General features: G+C 37.9%; 1 protein-coding gene across 4 annotated transcripts in view; it reads left to right on the forward strand.

Moving 5' to 3' along the window:
* The window catches only part of LOC114642857 (homeobox-containing protein 1), a 373283-nt gene that overhangs the window by 88620 nt on the left and 260512 nt on the right, over nt 1-24151 (forward strand). For all 4 annotated transcript variants that reach the window (XM_051919335.1, XM_051919336.1, XM_051919338.1 and 1 more), the window contains exon 5: nt 1007-1160. In XM_051919335.1, the coding sequence (XP_051775295.1) occupies nt 1007-1160 (154 nt within the window). The remainder of the gene's footprint in view (nt 1-1006; nt 1161-24151) is intronic.

The raw sequence follows: 24151 nt of genomic DNA on the forward strand, positions 1-24151 counted from the left end.
TTCATTAAAACTGGGGGTCTTTCAAGCATTCTTGCCTCAAAGTAAGAAAATAATGAAAATGTGGCATTTTATAGAAAATTGCACTTCCTTCTGTACATTTCTGCTACAGCATATTCACTTTTTTCCAGTTTGTTTAAAAAATTGATATTGTTATTAATCTTACCAGCAAAGAGCATAAGACAGTAAAGTAAGTTACAATGTTGAAAGCTCATAGCTAAATAAAAATGTTTGTATTTAACTTCCACAAGATACACAGTTAAATACTGAAACCACTATTAAAGGATGATTTTTTAAAAAGCCAGCATCTTGACCTTGTCAAGAAAAGGTCAAGGAATAAATTTTATAGCAAACCAACAATAAAAGAGCCACCTGTTCAGAAACAGGTGAAAAATCATAATACCAAATAAACAAAGCCAGTAAAGCTGCAAAGCTAACTTCAAAATTAAAGGTCAAAAAATGAGTAGATACCAAAAAACAAAACCAATCAGCATCAGTTTTAACAATGAGATCCTTTGCAGTCAATAAAGTTCATCTGGTGGGTAAATAATTTATATCACCAAATAATGGCAAACAAGAGCTCAGTAATACACAAACCACACATGAAACTTGTGCATAAAGTTGTCATGATGAGATAATATTGTTTGAGGGCAAGAGATCATAGTATTTTAGTTGTAGTAGATGGTAGTAGTTTGAACTGCTTGCCAATTTAATCTCTCCCTGCAGTAGATGAATGTGTACTTCATTTGACAACTAAACTTAAATATAGCCTCTGTTTATTGTATATTTTGATGAATATTTATAATTTTCTTATAGTGATCCTTTTGAAGTCAATTGGCATATTTCTTATATGTTGATCTAACTTTGCTCAATACTTTTTCTTTGGTATAATAGCATCATAAGTATTAGCATGTTTATCATTTTTGAAAGTACATACTAATATTGCAACATTTATCAGTTACTTGTAGTTGTGTTTTCTATTTGATCTAACAATTTGAATTGTTTATAGGTGCCACACTTAATATGCGTCCTACTCCCCTTGCAATAGAGGACCCAGAATGGAGACAGACACCACCACCGGTTAGTACTACACCTGGAAGTTTCCGTCTGCGTAGAGGAAGTCGTTTTACATGGAGAAAGGAATGCTTAGCTGTAATGGAAAGGTAAAAATATGTGTAATTTTTCTTTCATTGATTCAATTGTGGTTTTTAGACTTGTTCTTATAAAGTGCTTGTTTTGAATACCAATCCGGATGGACTCATTGACAATGCTGAAGAACATAACAGTGACATGGCATGTCACGATTCACGAAAAATATTTGATGTGCAAAAAACTGGGAATTTATTTGTACAATGAACATTCAAGAGCCCCTACTCTCAGCTTTGTCTGTCTTTGTGTGCTTAACACTAGAATTACCAGAGCCTACGAAAAAACTCGTAGATCCGTCCCACCTTAAATCGCTTCTTAAATCCGTTCACACCTCTCCGCCAGTGTCTTTTGTCCTCTAAATGTGCCAGTAAACACAAGCTGCAAGCAGCCGGCTATTCCATCCTCCCACCGACTTAGAATGTGCATGTACTTCTCCCAGCTTATGCCTTGATTGATTATCTGGGAGTGAAGTGGAGTTTTAGAGTGGAAATAATAGATTGTTATTTGGAACACACGCATTTCATGTGTGTTCCGTTTCTACAGTAATCTTTGTAAACACATTTTTAAAACAGAAACGTTTTTCATATTCTAGTAGTAAATGACAAAATGTAGGCATAAAATATATAATGTATAAAGCCTGAAGTCCAAATATCTATCAGCAATGCTCCGATGTAGAACGCAAGCAACTCTACACGCTAGTTTTTAGATCATGTGTATGTGCCCCAAAAAAAAGTCTAACTGCATTCTCATACCATTGCTTGCGTACTAAAGTGTCAGCAGCCACTCTTCGTGGCATTACACGTATTTTTTGAGCATGCCCTCTGCACTTTACTTGTGACTTTAGGCTGTAGGAAGTAAGTAAATAAATAAAGGTAAATAGGTAAATAACATTGCTTTTGAATGTTATTTACCTTTATTTATTTACTTACTTCCTACAGCGTAAAGTCGCAAGTAGACTGCAGAGCTTCCCGTGTACATATACAAAGTACAGCGATGGCAAAAGCACGATGTGCATTCTTGCTCCAGTGTAGAAGGGTCGTCATGATCTGAGTTTACCTCTGTTATAGCGCATCTATGTGAAACAGCAGTGTCAGATGCGGGGGGGTGTTTGGGCTTGTGAACACGACTGAGATAATAAAACTGAATAATAAAAAAAAAACAAAGCTAACCTTTACAAGTATCATAAATTACACCGGCTGTTACAGACTGAAATCAAATGTATGTTTATATTCTAAAATAGTAAGAATAAGAGCAGTTCACTTCTCAGAACGGAGTTGTGCGGGATCGAACTCGTGATCTTTTGATTACCAGTCAGAAGTTTATACCACTGAGCCACGGAGTTAGTCGTTGTAAATGCATCTCAATGTCGAATGCTAATGCAGCTTTTTTTTCTGCAGTTATATTTTTGAATAAAAGCGCACTTGTTCTGTTATATTTGTACCTTTTGTGAAAGTGGTTCTTTGATATTTGGACATCAGGCTTCACACATTATACACTTCATATCTATATACATTATATAGTTTATGCATACATTTTGTCATTTACTACTAAAATATGAAAAACATTTCTGTTTTAACAATGTGTTTACAAAGATTACTGTAGAAACGGAACACACATGAAATCCGTGTGTTCCAAATAACAATCTATTATTTCCACTCTAAAACTCCACTTCACTCCCAGATAATCAATCAAGTCATAAGCTGGGAGAAGTTCGTGCACGATCTAAGTTGGTGAGGGGATGGAATAGCCGGCTGCTTGCAGCTTGTGTTTATCGGCACGTTTAGAGGACAAAAGACGCTGGCGGAGAGGTGCGAACGGATTTAAGAAGCGATTTAAGGTGGGACGGATCTACAAGTTTTTTCGTAGGCTCTGGTAATTCTGGTGTTAATGGTTACAATAACCTCACTGCAAAAAGGCTTATAGAAATTATTAAGGAACTGGAAGAGCCCCTAAAACAGCTATCGTAGTTAGGTAGAAATAAATGTGCAGGGCTAATGAAACATCAATGACTTAGTCACTTGGATAAAGCAGACTTCAAGGGGATGTTCATATTTTTTTGACATATACTGTAGGTATTTACAAACTTATCAGCTATAGGAGAATGTCAAGATTGCTACTGTTGTTATGTCCTGCTCACGTTTGGAGTATTGTACCTTTAAAATGTAAATGATAAAGAAAAGTACATTGATTTAGAAGTTTACAAAATACATATATTTGTGCAGGAGGGTTTGTAGGTTTTACAGGGTATTAACAAAGCACTTAAGGGAGAAATTAATGTGTAACTGCTTCATGATCTAAACTTTGAGACATGTTGCCATAAGCTTGCTGGAACAGAACATGCTTATTTTAAATGCCTTTGAGTATTTGATAAAAATAACTAAGAAAAAATAGTGATGTAAAAATTCATGCATCAAAAGTATGAATTTATCCTAAAGATCTATTAAAGTGGTTCACTCCTAAACATCTTGAAAAAACATCACAATATGTCTAAGAATATCTATGCATAAGTCACCTGAAAGAGTGCAGGCTTGGGTTCACTAACTAACTAATTTAGAAGCATTATTCAAGCTTGGGTTTCATTTTCGTATTTACTGGTAGCTTCATGGTGTGTGAAGAAAACAACTGCAGAAATATATTAGCAGAAATGCTGTAAGCTAAACAGACGGGGCTGGATATTTGGCATATGCTTCAATATTTAGCCTGGCTAGATGAACTAGACAACTTGATCATTGTTGCTATGACCAATGTATTGTTTTACTCTACAGTCCCCTCCAAAAATATTGGAACATCAAGGCCAATTAATGTGTTTTTATTGTGCACTGAAGACATTTATGCATGAGATCAAAGGATGAATATGAGAAGGGAGATCAGAGTTTCAGCTTTTATTCCCTGGTATTTACATCTAGAAATGTTAAACAACTGTGGCAACTAGGGGGCACACCAGCTCCCCACACATCCAACACAACACAGGCTTTGGACACAAGTGCTGCAAGCAAAGACTTTTTACTGTGGGTAAGCATTTTCCACCACCAACACAAGTACAAAGTAGAAGCACACAGCAACTCTTTGTGTTTGTTTTTGTCTTTCTTCTTCTTTCTCTTTGTCACTGCTTCCTCTGCTCCTCCCAGAAAGCTTTGTCTCCCTCCTCCTGACTCTGGCTGTACAAGCAGTGGCAGGCAGCACTCTTTTATGTGAAACCTCGGAGTACTTCCAGTGTCCCATAACTGTGGCCTGGGAGCACTTCCAGGGTAGGCTAGAGCCCAACAAGGTAGGGCTTGTTAATCTCCACAGCAAAATGGAGCCCAACAGGACTGAGTCCAAGAACTCCAGTTCCCATGATGTCCAGTGGGAAATCGTGGCACTGCTGCAACCCAGGAGGCCTGCCATCCAGCAGTCCAAGAGAGATAATGCCTCATGCATGCTGTCTCCCCCTGTAACCTCCATGCTGAGGGCGTCTCACCCAGACAAGGGCTCCAGCCGTCTTCTCACACAACATAGAACATAGCACATTTTGTATCAAACCACCCAGTTTTTCAAGTGCACAAAAGTATTGGAACAGAATGTTTTCATATAAATTAAAGTAAAAACTATTTAATATATGCTTGCATATCCCTTGCTTACAATAACTGAATCAAGCCTATGACCCATAGACTCAATCAGATTTCTTTTCTCTTCATTGGTTATGCCTTTCCAGTCTTTTACCACAACATCTTTTAGTTGTTGTCTTTTTTTGCAGGGATTCTTTTTTCAGTATTCTCTTCAGGAGGTGAAATGCATGTTCAATTGGGTTAAGATCTGGTGATTGACTTACCAGTCAAAAACCTTCCATTTTCCAACCCTGATGTAGTTCTTTGTTGAGGTGGCAGTGTCTTTTTGATAATTGTCTTGCTGATAAAATTTCTCCCGAATAGTTCGGATTAATTTCTTCATAAATTGGCAGACAATATGTTTCTGCAGACTTCATTCTGCTGCTACCATCATCAGTTACATCATCAATTAAAATTATTGAACCTGATCTGGAAGCACCCATGCAAGCCCTAGCCATGACACAACCTCCACAATGCTTCACAGATGAGCTTGTATGTTTAGGATCATGAGCAGATTCCTTCTTTCTCCATACTTTGGCCTTTCCATCACGTTGGTAGAGCTTAATCTTCTCTCACCAGTAAGCCTGCGATTCTCAAAAGAATCGCAAATCCAAGAATGGCAATCAGTTTCTGTTCCCTCCGATATTTGGATGGATGAAATATCATGGAGGGTGGGTGCGTCCGGGGAAATGTCATTTAATTAAATAAGCATATCAGTACTAAAGCGGTTTCGTTTTGTGGAGCCGTGATTCCTTTGCCTCTGCTGACACCGACTGCTGTCACAGTGGATTACAGCAAGTTTAGTTTACAGGTTGTGTTGTTCAGGTGCTACCCACTGACTCTGGGAAGCCGCTGGGTTTGACTCTGGGGCGCTGAGGGGCTGTGCGCATGCGCCTCTGTGCGTCCTGCGTCCGGAATGAAAAGTAATGGTGGGTGGGAGTGTCCTGGTAAAGTTTTCATTGAATTAAATATAGATATTTGTACTAACATTAACCAATTTATTAAAACAAAATGGAATTGTAATTGTCACATCATGTAAGTCCAAAATGTCTTTGAGTTGTTGCACTTATAAGTAAAACCAATATTGGAGTGGAAAGGTTTAAATGAAGTATTTTGGAAAGTAAACCTTCAAAAAATGGTAAAAACAAAATAGTTAATCAAATGTCTCTTTATAAACCACATTTTGAGTAAAGATGGCTTGCTGTTCTTGAATTAGTTGTCCCTGGTATGGAGTAGTTGCAACCTTTACTTTAACGTCACACGAACGCCAAACTCTTGAAAAGGCAACATAAAGTTGTCCATGTGCAAATACAGGCTCAGATAGGTAAATGCCCACTTTGTTCATGGTTTGTCCTTGGGATTTGTTGATGGTTATGGCAAATGCAGCCTTAATGGGAAATTTAAGTTTAAAGGGTAATTCCAGGTCAGAACTTGTAAGGTCAATTCTGGGAATCAAAGCAGTATTGGTAGTATGGGGTCCCGTTAGCACTTGTGTCTCAATAACATGTTCTGTCATGGTGTTCACGACTAACCGTGTACCGTTGCATAAACCATGTTTAGTATTAAGGTTTCTTAATAGCATGACTATTGTCCCCACTTTAAGGTTAAGATTGTGTTGTGGTAATCCGGCCGGGTTAATAGTGTTTAAATATTCTAATGGGAAATGAAGATGCTCAGTTTCGTCATCAGAATCAATACTGTCAGTACTTAGAAAGACGTGTCTTTCTCCAGGAAGTAATGCAATCACTTGGTTATTTATGTGATCAACGTACGGGCTCGTTTTTGTATTTCCGTTACTTGAGGTGTTTCGTTTTGGAGCCATGAGTTCTTTGCTTCTGGTGTTTGTGAAGCGCGTTGTAGCAGCCTCCGTTTATTGTTTTTATCCATGTGGTCTCGTTTTTTTTTCTCTGTTACTGAATGACCGTTCTGTGATTCAAACATGCCACACAGACTGCTGGCACAGTGGATTAGAGCAAGTTTAGTTTACAGGTTGTGGTGTTTGGGCGCGACCTACTGACTCTGGGAAGCCGCTGCGTTTGACTCTGGGGCGCTGACTCTGGGAAGCCGCTGCGTTTGACTCTGGGGCGCGTTGTTGGAGCCTCCGTTTATTGTTTTTATCCATGTGGTCTATGCCACACAGACTGCTGGCACAGTGGATTAGAGCAAGTTTAGTTTACAGGTTGTGTTGTTTGGGCACCACCTACTGACTCTGGGAAGCCGCTGCGTTTGACTCTGGGGCGCCACGGCGTAGTGCGCATGCGCTTCGGTGCGTCTGCCGTGCATAAATTAAACTGTGGTTTAGTAATATAGATCAGTCCATGAAACTTTGTTCCGGAACTGTTGTGGCTCATCTCTTTACTTTTTTGCAAATTCCAATTTGACTTTCCTATTTTTATTGCTGATGAGTGGTTTGCATCTTGTAGTATGGCCTCTGTATTTGTTGTTCAATAAGTTTCCTACAAGCAGTAGACTGTAATACTTCCACCCCTGATCTTTGGAGGTTGTTCATGATGTTATAGACTGTTGTTTTGGGTTTTTTTTTTATTGCTCTCACCATTTGTCTGTCATCAGTTGTTGTTGTTATTTTCTTTGGACAACCGGTTTGATGCCTGTTTCTCAGCAGACCAGTGGTTTCCTTTTTTTCAGGACATTTCAAATTGTAGCACTGGCTATGCCCAATGGTTTTGAAATACCTCTGATGGTTTTTCCCCCTTTTCTCAGCTTCAGAATTGCATGCTTTTTCACCCATAGGCAACTCTCTAGTCTTCATGTTAGTCTGCCCTTCTTAACTACGAATGCAGTCTTCACAGGTGAAAACCAAAGCTTAAACTTAGAGCAGATATCTTGGGCTACTTTGTAACGGCCGACCCCTTATCCAGCCAGCAGCTACACCTCCAAGACCTGTGGCCTGGATAAACTACTGAGCTGAATCTAAATAACAACCTGTACCTCTAACAAATGAAAAATTTCCCCACAATCGATGGTTTAATCAAGCACGCCAAAAACAGATATGTAAAAATAGGTGATTAATTATATTAAATGAAACAACAACAAGAAAAATAGCAAAATAAATAAATATATATATCCCTCCACCAAAGCAACAACGTGACAACACCATATATATATATATATATATATATATATATATATATATATATATATATATATATATATATATATATATATAAAATATATACATACAATAAACCCTCCCTTGCCCTTGTAACATATAACAAACAACACGAATAACAAAAATGAATGAGATTCGGAAATGAATGGTTGTGAACTTGAGTCCGAGTAACAATTGTCCTGAATGCAGATGACTGGTTAACCGATATGAGTGTTTGTATTTCCCGGAACAAAATGGAACAGCCTCGCCGTGAATCCTCGGCGCGTGGTGGATGATGAAGTCTGACCCCGGGGTCTCTCGTGATGAGGGTATTAGAGTAAGTCCGGCAGAATGAAAAAAAAACTGGATGCAAATGCGCGATGTGGAATACAGCAGGTACAGGTGGTTCGTGGTCGTGAAAATGAAAGTCTCCTTCTCTCTCCTCTCCTCCTCTTCTGTTCCCTCCTGATTGTTTATATAGTCCTGTGCCGAATGTAATTGATTATTATACACAGGTACCTTCCATAATTAAGGGGCTGTGGTCTCCCTCCATCATCCGTCCCCCCTTTTATTTACGGGGACGACATTCGCTGATGCACACATTAAACAGCAAACGGGACGATGGAAACAAAACGCACACAATACTAACATTGACAACACTATTACTATGTAGCCCCGCTACAACTTAATGATTAAACAATCAAATCTTTTATGACACATCTGGGTAGCAAGAAACACCTGTCGCTTGTCATGTTCCAATACTTCTTGAAAAACTGGGTGGGTTGATACAAAATATGCCATGTTTTATGTTGTTTAACATGTCTAAATGTAAATACCAGGGAATAAAAGCTGAAACTCTCCTCTCATAGTCATCTTTTGATCTCACACACAAATGTCTTCAGTAAACAGAAAAAACAAATTAATTGGCTTTGCTGTTCCAATAATTTTGTAGGGGACTGTGCATATATTTTCATACTAGCTTTTCCCAGTGCTGGATTACGACGCCAGAGACAGTGTCCTTTCTTGGTAGCCCTGGGCACAGGGCAGAAAACAGTCAGTCCTAAACACAGAGCTAGTCATATAGACACATATGCCTAAGCCAGTATTTCTCAATCACTTTTAAATCGCATATAGCAGTCACTGGGTCGCAAACAAATGAGACTTTCTTACATGTATATTGTGCCCCACAACTGCCACTGCCACCGAAGGCATCAACAGAGCTGTCATAATTGCAGAAGCTATTTTGTTCTGTCTTTTATACACAGCTGTGACATGTAATATGAATGACCAGTCATAGACAACTAAACATCATTAGAATGGGCTGAAACTCGGCTCTCCAATGGTATTGAGCTTTTTGCTGCATGTGGATTGAAGTAGATGAAATCTTTGATAAATCGGGTTCACTCAGTTGTGATTTACTGCTCGCCTTGGGTTATACGTGTGGCAATAACACATTTTAAAAAGGAAAGGGAGTGGACAACATGGAAACCTTTTGATTTATTTTAAAAAAGACATCCTTAGGTATGTAAAAATACCATTATTGCTTTTAATTGACTTGTGGGTTTACTATAGCTTACATAAACAATTTTGTAATATTGCTGTGCCCTGCTAGTGGGACACCTTGTGCATAAGTAATTAGTGGCCTCTGTACATTGCCTGGATATTATATTGACAAGTCTACTATGACTCTTGGATCCTTCTAATTAGGAGTACTTTCAAGTTTCAGACCTTCTATTGTGTATTCACATCTAATGAGTATACTTCCATGTGTAGTACTTCATATTTACATACATTAAAATTTATCTGTCACAAATCAGCTTATGCCAGCAAGCTGTCCAGATCCCCCTTTCAATATTATATAAACCTTCCACCTAGTTTGCTATCATTTACAAACTTAACCAGCTAATTGTTTTTATTCTTATTTAGATTATTGCACTACATTTTATTCCATTACTATTTGGACATTGAGACAATTTTCATAATTTTGGTTCTTTGAGCTACCACATTGGATTTGATCAAGACGCAATGCAATGAAGTGTAGACTTGCAGTTTTGATTGAAAGGGGTTTAGCAAAAACATTGCATGGTCTGTTTAGAAAAGACAGCCATTTTTATTCATGGTGCCCCCCAACTAACATAATCATGAATAAAATAATCATTTTTAATACTTGTTTGAAAGTCCTTTCCAGTCAATGACTGCCTGAAATCTGGAACCCATGGCCATCTCCAAGTGCTTGTTTTACACCCTACTGTTGCTTTTCCAGGGCTTTACGACAGCTGTTTTCATGTGCTGCTGTTTGCTGGACTTTCTGCCTTCAGTTTTGTCTTCAGCAAGTGAAATGCATGGCTGATTGAGGTCAGTTGATTGACATGGCCATTGAAGAATGTTCCACTACTTTGCATTGAAAGTGCTTGGTTTGCTTTCAAAATATGTTTTGGCTCATTGTCCATCTGTACTGTGAAGCATTGTCCGATCAGTTTTGCAGCATTTATCTGAATTAGAGTAGACAATATAGCCCAGTACTTCAGAAATCATCCTGCTACTTCTGTCAGGACTTACATCGTCAATAAACACTAGTGACCCACTTCCATTGGCAAGCACACATGCCCGTGCCATAACACTGCTTTAACCATGTTTCACAGATGATGTGGTATGCTACAGATCATGAGCAAATCCTTCTCTTCTCCATACTCTTCTATACATCATTTTGGTACATATTGATCCGTGTTTCATTTGTCCAAAGAAAATTGTTCCAAAACTGAACTGTTTTAATAAAAACTATTTTTGGTAAAGTCTAATCTGTCCTTCCTATGCTTGAGGCTTACTAGTGGTTTACACCTTGACGTAAACCCCTCTGTCTTTACTTTCATGAAGTCTTCTCTTTATTGTGGACTTCGTGAATGATAGGGCTACCTCCCAAAGAGTGTTCCTGGTTTAGCTAAATGTTTTGAAAGGGGTTATACTTCGCCAAGGAAAGAATTCTGTGATCATACAGCATTGCTGTCTTCCATGGTCGTCCAGGCCTTCTGGTGTTGCTGAGCTCACCAGTGCATTCCTTCTATTTAAGAATGTATCAGATGGTTGCAACTCCTGGAGCCCCATGCATAACGCCGTGCGTAGAATTCGCACTATAACATGACATAAGCACAAAAGCGGAAATGTGCTTACGCACAAAAAAATCCAGATCCATAGATCTGTGCGAACACCAGCTTCCACGTTCTTCCACTACATAAATCCCGGTCAGCATGAAAATTAACGCACGTGCACGCGCCTGCTGTCCCGCCCCAACTCCTCCCAGAATTACGCCTCTTTGAATATGCAAATCAATATAAATAGCCATTAAGCTCAGCTTTCTGTGAAAACACAATGGCAAAAGTATGCAGGGAAAATAGAAGAATTTCAGCGAATACCAAGTGGAGGCAAGGAAAAATGTACTATTTGTTGGTTTAAACATTGGTATAAACAACTAAAGGAAGTTGATCGAGTGACATAGCATGTCGGAGAAACTCGAAAGCTCAAGTTCACAAAGTCGCACAGTGCCCGAAATAAAAAAGAAGTTGTCAGATATCAAAGTCACCGTGAAAAGACGAGTCGTAGCCCACCGTCTGAGTGTCATATGAAACCTTATTAGGGTACAGAGAAAAAAAAGGCACACCATGTGAAAAAAGCACGAAACGTCAACTTTAATCTCTAAATTTCCACTTTAATCACATAGTTTATTTTGTCATTAAAGTAGAACATCATAAACTTAAAATTGTTTAATTTACTAGTTTCTCAAGTCCCATCGTAACTAAAGTAGCACATTAAATGCTTTGTTTTGTATTTGATCTTCTGTGTGCTCTATGTGTGTGAATCACTACGTGCTTCCGGGCTTTCTCTTCCTCCGACAGGACACATAATCCATTACATTCGTGATATTACAGCTCTCTGAATAATTAAAATACTGAGATAGATAAATAGATAGATACTTTATTAATCCCAAGAGGAAATTCACTAAATTCACTATGAAGATATTTCGATGTTCCTTAAATGTTTTGAAGAATCTACGTTCTAAGCTTACAAATGGCTTAACGTCTATTAGGAGTTAAAGCATGTTATTAAACATGAGAACACAGTGGCACAGTGATTGTTCATGTCTCACACCAGATGCTTGGTGCGCCATGCGCGACCTTCGATGAAGTACTTTATTGTAGCAGTACTGTCTCTTTCAAACGTACTAACCTCCAATTCCTGTCCTTACTTTTCTTTCTCTAAATACCCAATCGCCACATAATCAGCTCTGTAATAGACGTTAAGCCATTTGTAAGCTTAGAACGTAGATTCTTCAAAACATTTAAGGAACATCGAAATATCTTCATAGCACGTGCTTAATTATTCTGTCCATCTATCCTTCCAGTGTCGCGTCAGCACCAGCAAGAATACAGCGCGAGGCAGGAACAATCTGTGAATGGAGTGCCAGCGGCTTGCTAGTGCTGCGGCACCGTGTAGTTAAAGTTTTATCTGTATAATATAATAAACATATTTTGCTGCATTTCATCTTAAAAATGATATCGTCATCATATGTATATATGCGCGTTATAAAGTGGTTGTGCAATATTATAACTGTATCACAAGTTTACAGTGAGGTAATTGTACTTTTAAGTACAAACAGTTCTACAAGGAGCACTTGATGGACTGATTGAGTGCGTTTAGAGTTCTTGGGATGAAACTGTTTCTGAACTGCAAGGTCAGTACAGAAAAGGCTCTGAAGCGTTTGTCATATGAGAGCAGTTCAGTGCATGTGCTTGATGCTGTATACCGATAATTCTCTTTCCGATCAGCTGCTGTACAGCTGTGATTCACACTCAGATACAGTGATATAAATACTCTGAGTGGTGCAGTGAGAGTAATATGGAAAAAGATGATCCGATGTGGCAACCCCTAACAGGAGCAGCTGAAAGAAGAAGAAGAAGGTGCAGTGAGAGTAGCAACGCTAAAGCAGTTATGGTATTTGGAATAGTTTGACCATTCTGTGGACCATTATATTGTTACAGGTTAATTACAATCAGATGCACTAACCTAATAAACAATATGCAGTTAATTTCAGTGTATTTATAAAGCTGCGTCAGGGATGTGGATCTAAAAAAGAAAGGGTAACCACACAGGAACAGTAGCACTGCTTTGACGCTGGGTGCCGCCAGTCTGCAAAACCAGGCGGAGACCTTGCATACGACAGGGTATGAGCTACTGTGGAAATATGCGTGGCTTTACACCAAGTTTAGGTTTTATACATCGCGATTTGAACGTGGAAACATTCTTATGCAGCATTTTTGTGCGTACACACCATTTATACATGAGGCCCCTGGTGTTTTTACTATCTCTATGATTGGTTGGTTTTGTTTTCTCATCCTAATGATAGCCTGTTTTTACTTGCATGGACAGCTCTTTGGACCTCATATTGATAGTTAACAGAGACAACTTCAAAATGCAAATTCCACACTTGGAATCAACTGCAGACCTTCTACCTGCTTAATATTTAATGAAATAATGAGGGACTGTATCAAGTTGCTGCGGTGGGTTGGCACTCTGCCTGGGATTGGTTCCTGCCTTGTGCCCTGTGTTGGCTGGGATTGGCTCCAGCAGACCCCCGTGACCCTGTGTTCGGATTCAGCGGGTTGGAAAATGGATGGATGGATGTATCAAGCTGGGGATGCTCTTTCTCCCTTGGGATGTGTCCTTTCTTGATGCAGAACAGACTAGAGCCAATACCCATCCCTTCACCATGGCTGAAATAATCAGACAAAAGAAATATGGTACAAAAAGAGATATATGGATTTAACTTGCTTTAATATATAACTTCCATTCCCATACTAAAACAATGAATAATTCATTTATACATACATATCCACGGCAAAGAGAAGCCATGGAACAGTACAGTCATCACAGCCAGTTCCTCAGATGGGGAATTGCTGAGACCTCTCATCATTATAACCACTCACATATTTACAAATGCATAGAATTGTTGTTAGATATTGGCAACTGCCAGATGGGCTGTCTGGTTATTCTTGGACTGTGCCCAAATAATTCCTTCACCTGTTCTCATCATTTATGGCATACTGTGGTTTTAACCACTTTGGTCAAGCAGACATCAGCACTTTTAAAATAGCCAGCCTGTGTGTCCTTCACATGCCTCTGTCTATCTTCTTGGTGCTTCCCCTCTTTGTTAGTTTATGAACTATAAAATAATGGATTTGAAATAATCTTCACAGATTACAATGTCAGAAAATAACATAATTGCTACCAGGACCTGCTCACACCTGGCTGTCGAACAGCTTGTCAGTTAGTTGTTCAAATACTTTTGAGCCCCTGTAGATGGGGTACCATGTATGGCTGTCATTTCTAAATGGCTCTTATGATATTTTTGTTAAATCCTTTGAATTAATGCTGAAGGCCTGCACTTCAATCATGTAATGATTTCTTCATTTCAAGTCTATTGTGGTGGCGCACAGAGACAAAATTATGAAAACTGTATCTCTGTCCAAATATTTATGGACCTTACTATAATGAAAAGACTAATGGCTTCAGAAGGGCATCGCTTTTAGTAATACCTAATTCAGAAAAATGTACTTTCACCTTAAATCTTTCCTTAACCCTTGTATACATTACACTTTTTGTAGTACTAGGGTGTTGTACCGTGTTAGCCATTATGAATGTAGAGAAAAGCCAAGCAAAATGACACCTTTTATTGGCTAACTAAAAAGACTACAATATGCAAGCTTTCGAGGCAACTCCAGCCCCTTCTTCAGGCAAGATGTAATACAGAGACTGGAGTTCCCTATGTTTATATACACACTCTAGGACAAGAAACAACACTGGTAAATCTTTAAATGAGAAATTTTAAATGTAAAAAATTAATAGATTAATTCAGGCTAGGGTTAATTTAACAAGAGAGAAAAGAACAATGTATTGTCAAGATCTCTGGATAAGATAACTGTCCAACAAAGTCTTTTGAAGTTTGTAATGAGTTTTTTCAAAACAATGTGGATCTGTAGACAGGTTGTCTGTCATTCTGAGAGATGTAAACAATCCTCATATCTGGCCATAAAACTCTTGTCTCTATTCAGTCCATGTTGTATTGTATTAAATTTTAGCATGAGTTTAACTTCCCATTCTTTTCTCTCTTGCTGTGTTTTGAAGTTGCCCATAAGCACTGTAACTTTAAAGTCCCTCTCACAGTGTCCATGGCTGTTGAAGTGGGCCACTACAGGAACATCTGTGTTGCCATGTTTAATGTGGAACCTGTGTGAATTCATTCTCTGGCGGAGTGTTTGTCCAGTTTCTCCCACATAGAGTGCAGTGTCAGGACATTTCATGCAGAAAATTAGGTAGACTACATTAGATAATCTGCAGGAAAATGATCCCTTTATTTGATGTTCAAGTCGGCAGTGTGGTATAACTATACGGTCTGTATCATAGGTATGGGGACATGTTTTGCATCTTTTCTGTAGGCATGGAGATGTGCCATTTTCTGTTGGTTCACTTAGGGAGCTTCGGACAATTAGTTGTTGAAGGTTTGGTGGTTGTCTGTATGCCAGGAGGGGAGGTTCAGGAAATACATTTTTCAGTGTTTGGTCATTGTTTAGTATTGGCTGAAGTTCTTTTACATTTTTCAAAGTGTTTCAAGATGTGGGTTGTAGGTGACAATAAGGGGGATGCGGTTCTTGTTGTCTTTGTTTTTATATTCCAGAAGGTTGTCTCTGGGTATGGCAGTAGCTCTTCTTATTTGAGTGTCTGTTGTTTTGGGGGTGTAACCTTGTCTGATGAAATCTTGTCTGAGCTCCTGCAGTTGTTTATCCTGGTCTGTTGGGTCTGAGCAAATACGATTGAACCGTATTGCTTGGCTGAAAATAATGAAGCCCCTTATATGCTTGGGGTGGAAGCTATCACTTTTCAGGTAAGTCCTTCTGTCTATCGGTTTGTGAAAAACAGAAGTTACAAGGGTGTTGTCTTTCAGTTGAACGGTGGTGTCAAGGAAGCTGACTTCTGTTTTTGAGTAATTCAGCTTCAGCTTTATGTTGGGGTGAAAACAATTATATTCATTATGAAAATGAAGGAGGTCCTTCTCACTGGCAGTCCAGATTATGAAGATATCATCTATGTAATGGAAATACAACATTGGTTTTACGATGCACATTGACATGAAATCTTCCTCCAATTTTGCCATAAATAGGTTTGCATAGTGAGGTGCAAACCGACAGCCCATTGCAGTCCCCATTTGTTGCAAGTAGCAATCTTGTCCAAAAGAGAATAGATTATGTGTCAGAATGAATTTTATCATTTCTATTACTCACTTTGTGGGTAAATCATGTTGTTTGAGGTACATTTCACATGCCAATATGCCATCATCATGGGGGATGTTTGTGTAAAGTGCCTCAACATCCATTGTGGTCAGTAAGGTTCCCTCAGGTAAGGGGCCTAAAGCAGACAGTTTTTTAAAGAAGTCAGTGGTGTCCTGGATGTAGCTGGTTGTATTACAGGTGAGGGGTTTAAGGATGTGCTCCACCCAACCTGAAATATTTTCTGTAAGGGAGCCAATTCCTGAGATTATAGGCCTGAAAAGTGATAGCTTCCACCCCAAGCATATAAGGCGCTCCATTATTTTCAGCCAAGCAATACGGTACAATCGTATTTGCTCAGACCCGACAGACCGGGATCAACAACTGCAGGAGATCAGACAAGGTTACACCCCCAAAACAATAGACACTCAAATAAGAAGAGCTACTGCCATACCCAGAGACAACCTTCTGGAATATAAAAACAAAGACAACAAGAACCGCTTCCCCCTTGTTGTTACCTACAACCCACATCTTGAAACACTTTGAAAAATTATAAAAGAACTTCAGACAATACTAAACAATGACCAAACACTGAAAAATGTATTTCCTGAACCTCCCCTCCTGGCATACAGACAACCACCAAACCTTCAACAACTAATTGTCCGAAGCTCCCTAAGTGAACCAACAGAAAATGGCACATCTCCATGCCTACAGAAAAGATGCAAAACATGTGCCCACACCTATGATACAGACCGTATAGTTATACCACACTGCCGACTTGAACATCACATAAAGGGATAATTTTCCTGCAGATCATCTAAAGTAGTCTACCTAATTTTCTGCATGAAATGTCCTGACACTGCACTCTATGTGGGAGAAACTGGACAAACACTCCGCCAGAGAATGAATTTACACAGGTTCCACATTAAACATGGCAACACAGATGTTCCTGTAGCGGCCCACTTCAACAGCCATGGACACTGTGAGAGAGACTTTAAAGTCACAGTGCTTATGGGCAACTTCAAAACACAGCAAGAGAGAAAAGAATGGGAAGTTAAAATCATGCTAAAATTTAATACACTACAACATGGATTGAATAGAGACAAGAGTTTTATGGCCAGATATGAGGATTGTTTACATCTCTCAGAATGACAGGCAACCTGTCTACAGATCCACATTGTTTTGAAAAAACTCATTACAAACTTCAAAAGACTTTGTTGGACAGTTATCTTACCCAGAGATCTTGACAATACATTGTTCTTTTCTCTCTTGTTAAATTAACCCTAGCCTGAATGAATCTATTATTTTTTTACATTTAAAATTTCTCATTTAAAGATTTACCAATGTTGTTTCTTGTCCTAGAGTGTGTATATAAACCTAGGAAACTCCAGTCTCTGTATTACATCTTGCCTGAAGAAGGGGCCTGAGTTGCCTCGATAGCTTGCATATTGTAATCTTTTTAGTTAGCCAATAAAAGGTGTCATTTTGCTTTGCATTTCTTTAGACTTTTTGGAAACATTATTTTATACTTTGGGTCTTTAGTGACACACCCTTATATGAACATAAAAATTAAATCAGACTTAACTATAACTGTGCAAACTTAGCACATGACTGTGCAACCTTTTGTTGAATATCTCTTCCCTGAACCATATACTGTACATCTTTTTAAACTAATTTTTAATATCTTCTACAAAATAAAAATAATAACAAATTATACTGTCATATTGTGCTACTCAACACAATAATTACATTACAATCATTGCAACATGGCTTTTGGCACATAGTGCAGCGGTCAAGTGTTTTGCAGTCCAATGATACTGGACACATGTGGCACCTTCTGTGTTTTTTGTCCACTTTTGCTTCTGTAAAAAGTCATTTCTGGTGATGCAGCTTTAGTTGTTTCACTCTGTGCAGCTGCTAAAGCTGCCTGCCCCCTTTCACCTTCAACCTCCTCCTCCTTCTCATCTGAACTCTGTACGTCAACAATTCTGTACAAAGAACATTCAGGATCTGATGGCATCAGAAGTATCACTCTGCACTGTCTTACTCTTTTGTTCATCGTTTGTCTCCCCACTGTCTGCTACTGAATCTCCCTGACTCGTCATCTGCAGTCAACAACAGAACTCTTTCAAGGGCTAACAGTACTGGTAAGTGTCATGGCAATTCTTTTTTTGTCTCTTACCTCTCTAAACGCATAAATTCCTAAGTAATAAATAACAAGATAAAAACATAGATTTAATGAACATATATAGGTACAAAGAAATTAATATAAATAATAGGTTATCTCTTATTGTGTTCTTTTGTTTGAGCACTGTTTATAAACATAGAACTTAAAATGTGCATGTAAAAATACAAACACACTAGCGACCCTATTATTTAACACTAGAATCCCTGAAGCCTACGAAAACACTCGTAATTCTGGTCCCATCTTCCCCCTCAACCCAGGCAAAAAAGTTCTCCCAGCTGAAGGCTCCTTATCTGCATGTGAGGTGCCTGGAGTTATATAGAGTAAATAATACAGTATATCGTTATTTGGAACACATGTCCATTTCATGTGTGTTCCATGTCTACAAAGATCTGTGTAAATGTAGGATGAAATGCGGGGAATGAGTTGTTGAACACATAACTAAAAAATTAATATTTTTCATATTTTAGTAATAATTGACAAAATGTAGACATGAAGTGTATAATGTGTGAAGACTGAAGTCCAAATATCAAATAAGACCTTTCACAAAAGGTACAAGTATAACAAAACAAGTGCACTTTTATTCAAGAACATAACTATAGAAAAAGAAATCGGGTTAGGGTATGATGCTGACCCGACTGCTTGGGTGGTGCAGCGGTGAAAACTGATGAATAAAAACATAACATTTGATTTGAGTCTGTAATAGCCGGTTTAAATTTATGGTACTTGTAAAGGTTAGCGTTTTTTTATTTTTTATTCAGTGTTACTCTCTTAGTCACGTTCACGCTCCCCCCAATCTGACACTGCTGTTTTCAAATAAAGACATGCTATAACAATGGGGAACTCATATGAGGATGAGGGTTCTACATCGGAGAACGAGAACAGAAGCCCTCCCCGCAAGAAACGTCTACACACACTTAAGAACAATGCAGCTGCACCAGACATAAAGGTGAAGGATGACACCGTTTGGATGCAGCAACAGGTCGGGCGTTGTCCTGCCAGTCAATCTGATACAGACATGTCCTTCAAAGAAAAAGCAGCACTTACAGAGGTCACCAAAGTATCGTTTGTGATTATGTTTTGTGATTGTCTTAATTACAGATCATCAGTTCTCACCGCTGTACCACTCAAGCAGTTGGGTCAGCATCGTACCCTAACCTGATTTCTTTATATTCTTGAATAAAATCGTACTTGTTTTGTTATACTTGTACCTTTTGTGAACGTGTTTATTTGATATTTGGACTTAAGTCTTCACACATTATACACCTCATGTCAAAATTTTGTCTTTAGTACTATAACATAAAAAAAGTTTTTAGTTATGTGTTCAACAACTCTTGCCTTGCATTTCATCCTTCATTTACACAGATCTTTGTAGACATGGAACACACATGAAATGCATGTGTTCCAAATAACGATATACTGTATTATTTATACAACTTCAGGCACCTCACACGCAGATATGGAGCCTTCAGCTGGGAGAACTTTTTGCCTGAGTTGAGGGGGAAGATGGGATAGCAGGCTGCTTGCTGCTTGTGCTGATCAACACATTTGCAGAAACAAAAGACGCTGATGGAGAGGTGCAAAGGAATTTAAGGTTAGTTTTTTCGTAGGCTTCAGGGATTCTATTGTTAAAGCAAATAAATGATCATAATAAAAATAATTTTAAACTACTTTGGCATGTATTTGGTATTAAATTGTTGCGGATGAGATGAATGAGGCATACCTGGTTGACTGCGTCCACACTGTATCATATGAACCAGTGAGAGCTGTAAACATGACATCACGGGTTGCTAGCAATCTGGAAAATGTATACAAGGGTTAATATGTTAGAGCCAAGTTTGCACACACCTATACACCATAACTTGACCCTTAACCTTTAATGTGGTATCTTATCAAAAGCCTCCTGAAAAACAAGATAAATAATACTATAGGCCATCTCTTATTGCATTCTTTTGTTGTTTCCTCATACAATTCCAGTATATTAGAGACACTAATCTAATTGTACTTTCCCATCTGAACCAATGCTGACTGTCTGCTAATACATATGTTAATGACATATGCTGCTCAATCTTTTCCTTAGTAATGAATTAATATTATTATTAGTAATTACTTTCATGAGTTTACCTGTCATGCTTGTTAAGCTTTTTGGTCTATAGTTACTTGGATCAGCCCTATCCCCCTTTGTGGAAACCCAAGTGGACAATTATTTGATAGCTTCCAGTCTTTCAAAATTTTCCCATTATGCAGAGATTTTCAAAAAAAGTATTAAAGTACTCACTAACTTTGTTAAGCACTCAAGAATCACTGTTCTTTGGTCTTAAGTGATTTGTTTTAGATTTGATCTTATTTAATCAAAGTGTTGCTTCTCCCTCTCCAATTTCCATATTACTAAATACCTCCTTAACAGACCTTTTTACTTTTGGGAGACTATCAACTTCTTCATACTTCACACATTTATTAGTTTCATGTGGCCAGTCCAAATTCAGCCATGAAAAGTGTGCTATTTGATCTCTGCCTGCAGTATTGCACATGTGAGCTATAGCATTACATGCTTGGCTAGCAAAAATGACAAAACGGTGGTGCTTGTTATAAATATTTTGTTAGTGATAAGATTGCTTCATTTAATCTCTTTCCTGCTAATGTTTAAATCCATTTAGTAGTAAATCTTACAGCTACTGGGTTATTTGCCACAACTCTCTTCAAGCCTGTATTCTGTCCAACTATCTGTGTGATGATTCAGTTGATTCTAGATTATATGTCATTCCACCTAGCTTGGATCTGTGAATTTACCCATTTTTTTTTGTTATATTCATATCCAGATTATTTTCATATATAATCCTTATAATGTCTTCAATGTGAAAGACTGATATTAAATTATAGAAAGTGTTAAGAAGCAGTAATCACAACTAAAGTTGCTGTAAGCAAGAACTGGAACTAGGGGGGGAATGACTTTTTTCACATAAATATTAAGGTTCTTAGACAACTTTGTTACTTGAATAAAGAAAGTGGTTATTTAAAAACTTTTTTAATGTGCCATTTTGTCTAAAGGTCTGAAGCCATTCATTGTGTAAAATGTGCAAAAAAAAAGAATATTGGACTGGGGACTTACTTTTTCACAGCAGTGTGGAACAGGTAACATTTAAGATGTTTGCATGGGTTATTAACAAACAAACCTCCCTAAATGAAGAGTAAAATCCACTAAGGCAGAGTTTCAAAAAGTTTTTTTTTCCCCTCACAACCCAATCTTACCCTTCTTAGTGTCTTCAGGACCCATTCCATGACAACAATTAGATCTTCCCCCCTTGGATAATTGCCTCCAACAGTCATAATGAGGGATGGGGGTTTCCCCTTGGGGAATCACTGCCAACAATGTTAGATGTAATAGCTTGTCCCCTTTGGAGAATCTCCACCAACAGTCATGGCAGAGCAGTGTCGATTGTTTAAACAACCTGCAACAACCCATTGCAAAACACTTCATAAAAACATACACGACCCAATCCCATTAAATACAATGGTGAGTCTCGGACCTGCGCAAACCAACAGTGGCAACCAGAACTGTACTTTAAGAAACTGTGCACTAAGGTATATGATGTTTCAGAATTGACCACAAGGACATGGCAAAGTTCAAAACATGCAGCAGGTGTACAAAATGTAAAATTTTGAAACTTTTTTTCTGTTTGTAACTTTACTTTTTTACTTTTTTTCTTAAAGACTTCTCATTTCTGAGCTGAAAAGGTGGCATTCAGGGAATATTTATGGGTTGTGAACAAATGTACTACCGTAAATGCACTGGAAAAATCCTTTAAAGTCTATGGTGGGTCAAAATTGTAGAGGCTATACAAATTATAGGGTGTTTACAATTTTTGTACTGTTAGGGAAATGTAGGAAAACTGCCAATCTGTGCATTCTGAACAGACTCAGTTTAGAGTGCATTTACTTATGTCAAATACAAAACCGGTCATATTTGACACAAATATTTTGTCAGGGATAGAAATGGGAGAGGCCCTAGCATTAACCTCCTAGAGCACCATCTTTAATATCTCCTAATTCTGATAAGATTCCTTACACCATAGCCTATGACTTCCTGTGTTTTAGGCAATATTATACATCTACCTAGTACTCCCTGAACTCACACTTTTTTTTAGCTTGATGTCCAACCTCTCACTTGTGACCTTATTAAAAATGCTTTTTGAAAAGTGGGATGAATAGTGTCATCTGCATCAGATTGTATTCTTTTATTGTTTCGTAATAGAATTCCAGGCATATTAGTTAAATATGACTTCCCTCATCTGAACCCATCCTGACTGTTCAGTAAAACTCCAGTTTTGGCCATATTGAATCTCAATCTGTTCCTTAAAATCTCTTCCAGTTATTTACCCACAATGCCACTTAAGCTTACTTGCTTACAGATACTTCGATCTGCCCAATCACCCTTTTTACTTTCTCGTATACGAAGTATAGGGAAAGTATTGTAATCATCCAAAGATTCGATGTCGAGATTTTGGTGAATCTCAACGTTTTAGACCTCCCTGACTTTTTCGTATACAAAGTATAGGGAAAGTATTGGAATCCTCCAAAAATTCCATTTCGAGATCTGATGAATCTCGACGTTTTAGTCCTCCCTGAGTCCGAAAATACAGTTTTTGGAATTATGTCTAGTGTATATATGTGTGTGTGTGTGTGTGTGTGTGTGTATGTAAACACGATAACTTGAGTACACTTTCACTTAGGTCAGCCAAATTTTGCATACAATTATTAGGTACAAAACATAGATTTTTATCAACTGTTGGGCTATTTCTGTTAACCGGAAGTGGTACTTTACCTTTTATTCATGCAGCTGCAGAGTCCAATTTATTCACCTTTACTTTTATAATAATTGTTCAATATATTATTAATTTGATTGGATTTGTTGTTGATGGTTCTTTAATGTACATAATATTAAAATATAATTCCTGTCTTGCAGTTTAGTCCTCAAATATCCATACGCATATTTGAGTATACGACAAAGTCTAAGGGAGACCACTCCCGATTTTTATATATTGGGATGGTATTTGCTATTTTCCAGTCCTTACTAATTTCTCTGTTGTGTAACCATCCATAATATAATACTCCAGCTCACTTTTTTTATGTTTAATGCTCTTGGCATTAAAGCAGGCAGTTTTTAATGTACTCCTTTGGCACTTAAACTTTGGGCATGAAATTAAGTTACTATGTGTATTTCTTATTACAGTACTCTTTTACTGGTATGATTGTCACAATACTAGAATTTCAAACCTTGATACGATACTAAGAAATATCCTCAAATTCAATACCATTTTTGATACCCAGTACAATATATAATGTAACTAAATAAAAAATGTTTTTAAAGACTAAAGAAATTAAAGAAATTTTAGTCATTCAATGGTAATACTTAAAGTAGTACAGTCTTTTGTTCTGTAAAAAAAATAAATAACATAATAAGTTTAAATCTGAACATCATTTTTTTACATTGATGAAAAGAAATACAGAGGTAGTGTAATTAAATGCTGTAAATGCCATTAACTCTTAGCTGAATAAGTAGTGCAGTCTTTTGTAAACAGTATGCATAAAAATATGAAACATTCAAATAAAAATTATATTAATAGGGTCTTTTGTAAACAGTAAATAAACCTTACATTAATGAAAACCAGGTAGTGCTCACAAAATTAACAAAAATTCAGACCAGTAACACACTTAAAGGATATGAATAAATGCAAATACAGTAATCCCTCCTCGATCGCGGGATTTGCGTTCCAGAGCCCCCCGCGATAGGTGAAAATCCGCGAAGTAG

Source organism: Erpetoichthys calabaricus, chromosome 15 (genome assembly GCF_900747795.2).
Source record: "Erpetoichthys calabaricus chromosome 15, fErpCal1.3, whole genome shotgun sequence".
Classification (NCBI taxonomy): domain Eukaryota; kingdom Metazoa; phylum Chordata; class Cladistia; order Polypteriformes; family Polypteridae; genus Erpetoichthys; species Erpetoichthys calabaricus.